The following is a 12915-nucleotide window of genomic DNA, read 5'->3' on the forward strand; positions in this document are numbered from 1 at the left end:
TTTGCTATCATATTTCAGCAACTACTCGTGCCAAGGGTGTGACCGGGCGTCACAACCTCCGAATGCTCGCTCGCTCGCAAATATTAGAGAGGTTTTAGAGTGGAGTATGACACTATAGCATGGCATAGGTTAGCGGTAAGCGAAGAATGAACTGAAGGAAGGTTTTAGGGCAATGCTCACCAAAGAGACATTAAATGGAGTTAAACGACGGCGCCAACCAATTAGAGCAATTGTTTACTATCAAAAAAAAAACCGGTTATAGAGCTACATTTTCTTAGTGTCCACTATCGCAGATTATCGTGAGCATTAACTCACTAACTCGCCAACACTATTGTCTAGAGCCATTATCCCTACCGTTGTCCTGGTTACAGAGCTAATTATAATGGGTACTTTATTTTAAAATCCCTCCAATGGGGGGCATTCACTCAAGTGCCTGATGATTCAACGGAACTTTTCAGTTCAACATCACTTGTGGCTCGGAGTAAGAAATTTGCTGTCTTGGCTTACGACAGAGTTTCTCTGTCGCGGTCTATGCTGCTGTCCGGGAATTAAATAAGCAGCAACTTGTTTGATTGAGGTTTTGATGGAGATGTGGTGATAGGGTTTATTTGAAGGAGGAAGGGAAAATTTTTCTCTCTGTATGTAGGGAGATTTTCCCCACCTGTCTTCTTAACCGTCTTCTTAACCGTCTTCTTAACCTTATCGATAGCAACCGAAACGAACCAACATCGAACCCTATGAAATACGAATCAAACCAAACAAGTCCTAGTGTGCCAGCGAAGCACACCGACCGAGTGATATCATAAGACTTTTCGTTGAGAGTGCAAGGACCAATTGATACGGATCTCGCGAATTGATTTTCTTTTCTTTACTTCTCGATTTCTCTTTCTTTTTTGGACCTACCGATTTCCGCTTTCTCACATTCTTTTTCCTGACCGAGTTTACTTTTCTCGGTACTCATGCCTCCGAGACAAGAATTGGCACCTCTTTTGGGATAGCCCCCGCTGTCCCATAAAAAGTATGGCGTTTTTGGCTGCTTTCCAATGAGATTCATCCACCACCACCGCAGTGGTGAGGTGATAACCGATATCACAAACTTTGGTAGTGATATTCCTCAACCCCAAGACCACATTACTTCATCAAGCATTTAACGCTACTTTGTTTTCTAACTGTGCCGTGCAGTCCTACAGGTAGTCCCATAATTCGGTTTGGTTCACATCAGTTCAATTTTGCAGCTAGCAAAGAATACATCTAATTTCTGGTGATAACCGTTGTCATGATTATGATACAATCACTCGCATAGGGTATTGGCTTGCGCCACCGGCACAGTCTGTCAAGCAGCTACGACATTATACTTTTTATGTGTTCAAGTGTGCTACTCCAAAAGAGGTGTCCATTCTCGGCTCGGAGGCGCGAGTACGGACATTATCAACATTCAGGTATAACGAGTATATTACCAAAAGTACGGTAAAGGAAGAGAAAAGAAAAAAACTCTTATATAAAGACTATCGAAGTTAATTAGTGAATTCCTCATACCCATACTCAACATGGTAGGATGTTCCGGGTATGTGATATCTTCAAAGTAGTCGTTGTGCTACGAAGTTTGTCTATGTTTAGACACAATAATCATATTGGGCCGCAAAGTGTTGTTGAACTGAAATGTCACGTTTAACTATCAGGCACTCAAGTGGATGCACCCATTTGCGAGCGGGCGAGTATTCGGAAGTCGTGATACTCAGTCACAGCCCTTGCACCAGTATCTAACACAATACATCTGCTCACCTCCAGTACATAATGGATGGAACTCTCTCCATAAATTCCCAACCATCTAAGACAACATACTAGGCACAACTGGGTATACAAGTATGAGTACAGGAAAAGAAAATTATCACCCTTTCTCCAAACCATGAATATGGAAAAGACAGAAAACCTCTAACCTGCCTAAGATGTCAGTGTTAGTAATTTCTAGATACATTTTATGCCTGGCTTTAGCTTTTACATACCTGCAAACTATTGGCCTAATATAAGCCTATTACCAGGTGGTATTTACCCCACGGTTATTGCATGGTGAAGGGTACTTCTCTTGATCAGTGCCTTTTTCAGCATCTCTGGGATTGGGCTTCCCCACATTCTCAAACCAGTTGTCTGCAAGTTCAAAGGCAGAGTAGTTGTCCAGATTGATTCTTATCCACCTTGTAAATCCATAAGTCTCTGACGAATGCCAAGCAGATGTACGAGAAGCAGAAAATATTGGATTACTTTCTATGGTCTTGATATAAGATTCTAGGTTGCTAGAAGAGGGGAGGCTTGGTCTGTCCTCAGTTGTTGGATAATTGAAAGAAGATAAACTGGTGTCTCCACTACTAGTAATCTCAAGAGGACCTAGCACAGCATTGTTAGTATTAGAGTGGAAAGTAGTATTAGTTTTGGGACTTTGTTACTTACTTTCTATATTGCGTTTTTTCTGTATGAGGAGTGCATCTTTAGTGGCCTGCTTATGAACCATTTCTGCTTTCCAATGAAGAAACTTTTCATTTCTAGCTATTCTAGCAATAATATCCAAGTTATTGCTTTTAGCTTGGCAGGTGTCATCAATAGGAGATTTACCACAATCAACAATGGTAGAATCAGGCAAAGTTGAGATTGATTCTTGAAGAACCTCCAATTGTTTATTGTGGTTCTCCTCCTTCTTCTTCATATCAAGAAGTTGATCCTGAGAAAACATTGCTTCCTCAATACTTTTCTCCAGAGCAATAAACCACACCTTTTTGAAAAGTGGATCAGGATTGGACATCCTGGATTCTTTAATGTGTTAGCTGACTGGAGATTGTGGGGAGTTCTGAAAGAAGAAAATTCTACCAAGGCTTATGTGGAGGAATGGTGTTATGGAAAGAAGGGCATGTGTAGAAAAGGAAGAGGTCTAAAGCAAGCTTATTTGTGATTTGTGGGAGGTGGAAGAGGTACTAAACTCCCTAGACAGAGTGACTGTTAAAATTTCTATGATATTACACTAAACTTCTTCTTCTAAGTCTTGAAGAGGGAATTGTGTAAATGGCCCTAATTTACAGCATTTTACTTACCATTACAAGGGTTGGCATAACACCACAATGCTTGAACCTCCATCAGTACTCAAACCTCCTTCACCATACGAAGGGGGTAGGGGAAAGTCTGGTGAATGTGGCAGTGCATGTGGCAGTACATGTGGCAGCAGCATTATATGAGAGTGGTTTGTGACGTAGTTATTGCAGCATCATTGGCCCCAATGAACTGTAGTCTCCCCTTAGCAAGCGATATTAGAGACATTGAAATTTCATATCTAGAGTCAAATTCTAACAAACTTGAACTCATTGGCCTGGAATTGGGTAAGTTTGACTGACATCCAGAGTGTTTTTTCAAAGTCCCTACTGACTCGAAAGGATATCATTGCTTAGTCAAAAGATGAAAACTACTGGTACCCGTGAGGATCACTATAGTTTAGAAATACGAGGAAGAGAAACGACCCGTGATGAAAGAGTCCGTATTGTTACATTACGCGACCACACTAAGCCCCGTATGTGGTGGAAGGATATTGCACAAGTGGTGAGACTGAAACTGCTTGATGACCAAACTATAACTTATCAGTTAATGTATATAGGTAAATATCGATTACTGAACATGCCAAAAAATCTATAAAAAAACAAAGTTGCGTAGAGGACCAGAAAACACACCACGATCTGGCCGACCACCAATTTTTGATGAGCAAGAAAAAAGTCGATTGTAGGCCTTCGTAACTCAGAATCGATTAACTCGGTGTATGAGTTAGGATATGATACGGGAGGAGATGGGCTATAGGTATTCTGCTGAGCAAATCTGTTGAGTAATGAGTAGTATAGGTGTTAGGCGGAGACAACCTGATAGACTTCAGAGTTGTCTAGGCCGATCGAGATTCGTTTTTATAGACGGAGATTGTCTAGGAAGGCTCGAACTTCACTCGTTTCGTTTATGACTACTAAGAGCGAAGTAAAGTAGGGTAAAGTAAAGTAAAATCGTAAGAACAATATTATATTGTTAAGGTCTCTTCTCCGTTGCTTGATGATGTCTAGAGCTTGTGAGGCACTTCGATATTTATATTCCGCGTCTGAGTGTTCGCGGACTACATCTAACTAACATACAACCATGTACCTTTTTCCAATATAACTCGCAACGTCGGGTTTTCCTCCAAGGTGCGAACACCTGGAGACCCTGAAAATCATCACACCCTCTTTGATAATTATAATATGACTATTTGGAAGTCATGCTGTTTCCAATAGTAATTATCCGATGGTGAGAGTCTTTTTAGACAAATGGCCCAATTCTCAAGTCGAACTGTGTTGGCTCCAATCGTCTCCCTTGTCGACGAAATGATCAGTTTCGTCTGCGGGTTGCATCTGCGAAGATAGTTGTTATTACCGACTTTCTAGGTCATCTAACTTCAACTCTTCATAACTCCATACCCAACAGATAGGTCTTTTCCGGAGGACTTCCTACTTGCCTGCAGGAAGCCTTTCCATAGGATTGGTAGATAATCCCTCGGTCGGTAACCCTTGGTTGCCATGGGTAATAGGATTCTGGTTACTGTTACCGGTTTGGGAGTCACCACTTCGGTTGCAGTATGTACCGGAACCTAGTTATAACACTCCTCGAACTTCATTGGGTTCGATGGTAGTATTCTCAGGAGTTCCAGACTCTTCTGGTTATCGTAGGGTAGATGTGAATGTATTGGTCTTTCATTAAGATCATTTACTATTCATCATCATCTTTTTTGCGCGAAAACGTCCCGTTACTTACGGCCCATGCCGAAGATATCTCGTTCTTGAAGCCTAGTAACCTTCTGGGTAGTTGACGGATTCACTCCGTTATACTTCCCAGACCTAGCCGAAGGTCCCCTCTTATATATCCTGCGAACAGGATCCGGTCGGACGGACGGTGGCGACGTATACGGTGTTATTTTAACACCTTCGAATCTGTGGTATAATACTCACAGGACGCAACTTAGATCGATATGTATGATGACGCGCGGGCCCCGTAAGGGGGCCGGAGGGGGGTGTTGGAGACCTGAGATTTCAATTTTGGGAGAGGTTACCCTACCTAGGGTGGTTCCTAGGTATCGGATCTCGGTATTCCTAACAATAGGCTACCACAAGCATCAACCTCGGTGGAAGTTCAAAGTCAGACCTCAGAATCAACTAAGACGTGTACAGTGGGCTGAAGCTCACTTACATTGGACATTTGATGACTGGTCTAGAATTTTATTTTCTGACGAGTCCTACTTTTCTACTGTCGGTTTCAACTATTGGCCTCTGGTAATATGATCCGCTACAGAAGAATGCTATCCCAACTGCATTGATGATTGGGAGCATTCTGGAAGAAATGATATTATGGTTTGGGGAGCATTTTGTACTGAAAAGAAGTCAGATTTGGTCTTTATTCCTAATAAGGTATCTATTGATTCTGCTACCTATACTCAACAAGTTCTTGATCCCTATTTGATCCTCTTTTGGTATAGTTTGTGTGATGAATTAGGCTAGACGAAGGTAGAAGAGGATTGGGTACTAGGGCATCTGTAACGAGTTCACTAGGTGCTAATCATGTTATCGGTAATGAATACGATAGTTGGCAGGTGGCCTGCTATTCCAGAGAGGAGGCGAGAGCTGAGAACTAAAGGAGGCTTCAAGGGTGTACTGAGGAACAAAAAAGTAACTGTTCAACCAAGTATATTGAAATACTGTCTGTCAAAGTCTGCCTTTTCTATTGTAGAAACAGGCGGTCTTTAAATACACAAATCTGTTTATGTCTAGCATGAACAAAACTAATCAAAGGTATTAATCGATACACTTTGGTGAAACTAATTAAGTATCAAAGCGATACTTAAAACAAAACATAAAACAACCAAGTATCAAACGATACTTAAAACAAACCAAGTATCAAAGCGATACTTAAACAAAACATAAAACAAAACCAAGTATTAAACGATACTTAAAACAAACCAAGTATCAAAGCGATACTTAAAACAAACCAAGTATCAAAGCGATACTTAAACAAAACATAAAACAAAACCAAGTATCAAACAATACTTAAAACAAACCAAGTATCAAATGATACTTAAAACAAACCAAGTATCAAATGATACTTAAAACAAACCAAGTATCAAAGCAATACTTAAAACAAAACATAAAGCAAAACCCATAACTGAGTACCCGTACCGGTTACAGCATCAGAAATTTGCAATCAGATGCTGAGAAAGGAATAAGGTTGACATGATGATGGATTGGCCTCCACAATCCCCAGATCTTAATTTGATTGAAAAGATTTGGGGATGGATGGAGTGTGAGCTGGGAGAACAATGGGGAAGGATTGAGAAGCTTGAACCACTAAAGGTAGCTCTAAATATTGTTTGGAATTCTGTATCCGTTGATTTTCTGCAGGGCCTTATTAGAAGCATGCCTGAACGGCTGCAAGCTGTTATAAATGCAAATGGTGGTCCTACACGTTACTAGTTCTATTGGATTTATTTTCTATTAAATTTGTATGATATTATATTGACTCCGATATATAACAGCTTGTTTGCACCAGTGTGCCACTACATGCACCGCCACATGCACCGCCACGTTCGCCAGACTTACCCCTGCCCCCTTCGTACAAGTAAAGACAACAGGTTCTAGGTCATTCATGCCACAGTCAGATATGTGACAAAACCGTACAACATGTTCAAACCTGACTCCAACAAGAGCTACTCCCTCCATTATGGCACTGTGTAAAAAATGAAAATTGTATATAAGTCCTAATATACCGTTTAAATGTTTTCACCAAAGGAAATCCTATTGTTAGCTCCCAGAAAAAGACTATTCCAAGTTTAGAAATTTTGTATCAAGTTTGCCGCGAGAGCAGATTTTGGTTGTCCGACATATACTACTCGCGCCTCCGCGCCAAGAATTGGAACCTGTTTTGGAATAGCGATAACAGGCTCAAACAAAGTGTAGTGTTATAGCTGCTTTTAGGTAGTACCAGTGCACACCACTACCGGTACTTCGACCTCTTGAAAACTCCCGGCTGGAGGCATAATACCTCGCAAGGAAAAATACACTGAATCCATTTTATTTCGCAACATATCTTCTGCAACTCTCTAGTGTTGTGTCGTTTTTTGATACTTTACCATTACCAGGTATTGGTACTTTCACCACAATCCAGCCATTCAAACAGCTTGAACGCTAGACTTTTTATGTGTCCGCTGTCGCTATTCCAAAACAGTCTTCAGTTCTTGGCGCGGAGACACAAGTACGTCATAACCTAGTAATTGAATATGGGATGTTTCCCTAACGCACATCCGAACCATATCCGCAGTCAATATATAACAGAGAAGGAAAAGAATCCACTGCCCTGTGTCATGTATGAGTAGGCTGGATTAGAGGTACTCTGATACCAGGGATAATCTGTGAACAGTAAGGTTTGGTTGGAATAGTGCGCGCACTATATGGGGTGGATTGAAAACCGGTAAAATTCCTCGAACGGCTTCTGCTTTAAGATTGGTTGAATAAACCCTGCGGTTCGGGGACCTACCCCGACATCCTAAGTATCAGAGAATCAGTGGCAAAACTGAGATTGACGATATCTGGAAAAAAATTGAGGAGACATATCGTTGAACCAGGCGCGAAACAACAGATGGACCCTTGGACTCCAAAATTTAGAGGTCATGGAGGGATCAGAAATGCCCAATGCTCGAGTACTTGAACAAAACGAGAATCCAGAGCTAAAAGAACAGCTACTTGAACGGGGGCTAAAAGAATAGACTTGCCTCACCCATATTATTTTGTGGAAAAACACCTAATCCGGTATCATTAGTATTGGGTGAGATTGGAATGTCTCGGGAAACCAGATGGAAGCTCTAGTTTAAATGCCACCTTGATTCTGGAAGGTTATAACCTCCTCATCCACCTGTATATTAATCCTAAACCCAATTTTTTTAAACGCCCCATGTTGAGCCAGTGCTGTTGTTGAGTTCTCCATGGTTTTCTCAGGAGCTTCGGATTATAACATTTCATCTAAACCTTTCCTTGCACATACTAATAGGACATTTTCGGGTCACGGGAAGGAAATGTATCGGTTGATCGTCGGTGGAAGATCGTGCAAAAAAAAGAACAAATCCAGGGAAAAGTTAACGGAAAGCGAATGACGGTCGTGAATGGTTTGGGATAGCACGGCCCTTTGGCTAATTCCAACTTCCGCAGTCGCAATGTCGTTTGTGTCCACATTCAATTCGGATGTGTTCGTTTACTTGTCGGAAAATCTTCTCCGACAAACCCTTCCCAGAAGACTTATCCTAAAGAAAACCCTAAGAGTCCTGACAACAAATTAAATATAGGGATCTAGATAAGATAACCCATATACCTAGCTTTCTCCCCGATAATATCCTACACTAAAATAAGCTCTGATGTCAAGCAAAAAACATAGGCATGGCCTAGAATACCGCACCGTATAGTGCGAAGAGTTCTCAACGTGCATCATATCATATCATACCAAGGCCGTTGAATTTTAGAAGGGTTCAAGGCCCTATGCAAGATCAATGACATTCACCGATCTTGAGTTCCATAGGAACTCGAATACCGGTAATTGGACCAGGTGTTGGGCGTTGAACTTCCGTGCTTTTTTTCTTTTTTGTTTGTCTCAGGGGACAGGTTTTTTGGTGTGTTTTTGGCCCCTTTTCTAGAGGAGGGAATTTTGGACTTCAAGGCACATGGTCCAATGATTCTAGTTTCTACTGGTATAACCATGTACAGTACCCTGGTAAATCGGAGTCATTGCACGATTCAACAGCCCCGGTACACATTGAGAATGTTTTGCCCCACACATAACACATCAGTTTAATCGACCCCTGGGGCCTGCCGTCCGGCAAGTGGCAAAGCGTTTTCTTCGAACATTCCGCGAAATTACTCCAACCCCGACCCAATATCTCGCCTGCAAGCATCCTCAACACATGCTTCGGTACTCACGTCCAAAGACCGAGAGTAGCCGAGTGATCCATTATTTGCAAGGAAGTGCCACAAAGTCATCCTGCAGTCAATGTGAGTATTTGTGCGTGGTGGGGCGGTACTCCGAACCTCTCCCGTGGTTCATTGTTCAATCAACCAAGATATTGGAACGATGGGCCCAGATCGAGAGGGCCGTCAAGTCGTACCACCGGTTGAGGGCGTGGGGTCCGGATCTGGCGATATCCTGATTCCCTGGTTTCCCTTTTCAGCCAGCAACAGACGATGTTCGGGTTACCTTTCCAGCATAAAGCCCGGGTTCGCTGAGGTGAAACATCTTAGCATTGAAGCACCAGATTTATTAGACACGGTGCCAAGATATCAGGAACAGCGTTCCTTACCGCATGCGGCAGAGCCCCAACTCACTGCGCCTCAACCGCGCCGCATTCTCTCCAGTTACTTGTAAACCAGAAAGAGCGCGAGAGCAGTTGAGAAAAGTGTAACTCAGCAAGGGAGATTAAATTCCTTCAGAAGACTCCCCCCCCCGGAAAAATTTGTCGATTAGAGCCCTCTGCCGGAATGGCAAATTGCCCTCAAAATCTTGCTCTGGTGTGAGGCTCTCGCGCAGATCTCGCTCGCCTAACAAGCCACACTTTATTTGACAACGCTAGGCCATTTCCGGTTTAACCTGATGCAAGACCCCGGGAGACGTTTTAGCACAAGACAGGAAGACGGGGATAATTAACCGTCAAAATAGTTCCTCTCATCTACCGGTACCGGTACTCGAGTACGAGAAGATCTTCCTGGTGCTTGTGCTGCTCAGTCTTAAGTGGCTTACTGTATCTAAACCTCCCGTAATTTCATTCCCGGCTTATCCGCCAAAATCATTAAAAACTTGTGAGGACTTTCGTGCCCAACAATTGCGCCAGCTGTGAAACCGGCTGACGAAAAAGGATCAGTAACAAGTGATTTTTTTTGTTTCCATACTTCGACAATTTCCCTTTTGCCCACCAAACACCCCCATCCACCACCAGCGCAGCTTCGTTGTGGTACAGTTATGACAGCTACCGTTCTGCGGTACCGGGACGTGATCAAAGCTTCCTGCGTAATGTATTATAGCCGGGTATTAAAGACCGGAGAAATCGCCGGACCCACGGTTCTGGAGAGTTTCACCGTCAGAGGCACTCGAATACCGGTACTGTATCACTACCACAGGTGCTTGTACGGAGGCGCCGGTGCGGTAGACACGGTTGAACTCGCTCGCTAGTTTTGCAAGTCGTATCTTGATATAACCTGGCGAAACCTAGCGACAGCCCAGCCTTCTATTCTTAGTTTGTGTTCACAAAACACGATAGCTTGAGGTGATGAGTACAGTACTCACATCCATAATCGGTCTACGGAGTAATGGTGTCAGAGTTCCTCATCAAACTAGAGGTTTAACACAGTCGTTAGCGCCCGAAAGCCTCCCAGTGACCTCACACCCGTTTGCACCTTTTGTGGGGAACTCGGGTACCCCAGGATTCCTTCACTTGGTTACAGCCAAGTTCAGAAGCCTCCCTCTCCACCTTCCTCTTCGATTCCTTACCGGTGCTGGTGCGGGGGGACAATCCACTTTTGTCTGTGAACTTTCTCTCAAAAGTGAAGGCTAATGTGTTGCACACGCGTGCTCTCATATCCAACGACTATCAGGTAATGATTCCCGCAATTTCGCCCATGACGGCAGTTATCCTGCAGGCGGGTCGCAAGGTTTAGGGGAGAGAAACGGAACGAGACGGAAATTGCAACCACCATACTAAGTTGATAAGCTCACTATAAAAAAATAATTTCCTCCCACTCCCCCGCTCCCCCTCCCACAAATTTATCCTCATTTTCCATAACAACTAAACACAAAGAAAGAAACCTCTGCGATACGAAAAGAAGCAAGATGGGAAAGTTCTTTAGCAAACGTTCCTCCTTGCGCGCACGAGATGACCAGGTCACAAATGCAACTGACCTGACACTAAGGCAGTCGTTGCTCCCTTTAGCTCTGGTTACAATTTTGTTTTTCCTTTGGGTAAATAACCTCACCTTTGGTATAATTACCTTAGTCATTAATGTTTGATAGGGCTTTGCCTACGGTCTTTTAGATGTCCTCAATAAGCACTTCCAGAATACGTTAAATATTTCGCGGTCAAGATCATCGGGCCTCCAGGCTGCGTACTTTGGGTGAGCGGCTGTTTTTCTTTCTCAAGTGGAGATAATACTAATTCCTCGTAACAGGGCATATCCCATCGCATCGTTGACATATGCTGGTATCGTTTTGAGGAAATTTTCTTACAAAGCAACATTCATGCTTGGCTTGACCTTATATGGGATCGGTGCTTTATTGTTCTGGCCAGCAGCGCTAAAGCGATCCTTTGGAGCGAGTTTCCTTCCCTCCCGAGCCGTTCGCCCAGCTATTAGAGAGGAGGCTAACGTCGGAATGATGGGTAGGGTTTTTGTGGCGCAACATTTATTATCGGATCCGGGCTTGGTACACTTGAGACTGCCGCCAATCCATATCTGGCGGGTAAGAAATAGATCCCCTCACATCCCCGCAGATCCATTCCGGTACCGATACTCAGTGACGACTATTATCACAGTATGCGGTCCACCAAAATACTCCGAGATGCGCCTCAACTTTGCACAAGCAGTGCAGGCGGTTGGAACTGTAGTCGGGCCTGTCCTTGCCTCACATGTCTTCTTCAAGAACGTCAAGGATAACTCCCTGGAATCTGTGCAATGGGTGTATCTTGGTATCGCGATTTTCGTCTTCCTCCTCGCAGGCGTGTTCTATCTCGCGAACATCCCCGAAATTACGGATGCCGACATGGAGCGCCAGATGGAACTCACCGGCGGGGTCTTCATGGAGACAGACGGTAAGCCATTGAAGAGCCAATACCACCTCTGGTGGGCCGCTGGAGCCCAGTTCTGCTACGTTGGGAGTCAAGGTGATCCCCATCCCACCCCAAGCTCTTCGGAACGCTCTGCTAACAGACCCGACCAAACAGTCGCCGTTGCCGGATACTTTGTAAACTACGTAACAGAAACCCGCGGCCACACCTCTAGCGCCCAGGGCGCAAACTTCCTCGCGGTCGCGCAAGGCTGTTTCGCGGTGGGCCGCTTCCTCGGAACGTTCTTCATGAAATTCGCCAAGCCGCGCTGGGTCTTCTTTGCCTTCTTCACGGGCGTAATTGTCTTCCAAGCCGTGGCGGTCGGCGCGCGCAATGACGCGGGTCTCGCCTCCCTCAACCTCGTCCTCTTCTTTGAGTCCATCTGCTTCCCGACAATCTTCACCCTCGGTATTCGCGGACTAGGCAAGCATACCAAGACCGGTTCCACGGTTATCGTAGGCGCCATTATCGGGGGCGCGGTCATACCCCCGCTACTTGGCGCTACAGCCGATCACTTTAACAACACTGGCCCCGCGATGTTTGTTCCATTGGTCTTTTTCGTGCTGGCATATACTTTCCCGATCGGGGTGAACTTTTACAAGCCGTTGGCGGAGTTGATGGATGGGTTTTTAGAGAGTAAGGTTGGCCAAGGGGATAAAGGGTTTAACGCTGAAGAGGCGCAGGCAGCGGAGATGGAAGATATGGGGGGTGGGAAGAGAGGGGATGTTTAGTAGGGAGTAGTTGCGTTCACAATATGATTTCATTTGCCATTTTTCCTCCTTCTTTCTGTGAGCAAGCGGTGTTCTTATAAATTTATATTTCATGACCCGGATATAGAGAGTAAATTTTTTAAATAAAGTCCGTGGATCTACACCGCTCATATTTGCTTTATCAAGAGACTCCTTAACAAGGCCCGAATTTTACTGTTTGCCAATAACTTGGGGCCCGTTTGGTTGTGATAGTTCTGTTTGGTCATCCCATACAAGGTGACCGCTTCCAAACGGAAGGACGACCATATTTAT

The 12915-nt window shown here is 44.1% G+C and overlaps 1 protein-coding gene across 1 annotated transcript; it reads left to right on the forward strand.

Annotated features, from left to right (window-relative positions):
* Positions 1–10905: 10905 nt before the first annotated feature.
* GSTUM_00002280001 (uncharacterized protein) lies at positions 10906–12624 on the forward strand (the record flags this gene model as incomplete). Its single annotated transcript, XM_002836038.1, has 6 exons — positions 10906–11034; positions 11086–11186; positions 11241–11406; positions 11454–11529; positions 11603–11950; positions 12011–12624. The coding sequence occupies 6 exons, from the start codon at positions 10906–10908 to the stop codon at positions 12622–12624; spliced, it is 1434 nt and encodes a 477-aa protein (XP_002836084.1).
* Positions 12625–12915: the final 291 nt, after the last annotated feature.

Source organism: Tuber melanosporum (assembly GCF_000151645.1).
Source record: "Tuber melanosporum whole genome shotgun sequence assembly, scaffold_126, strain Mel28".
NCBI lineage: Eukaryota > Fungi > Ascomycota > Pezizomycetes > Pezizales > Tuberaceae > Tuber > Tuber melanosporum.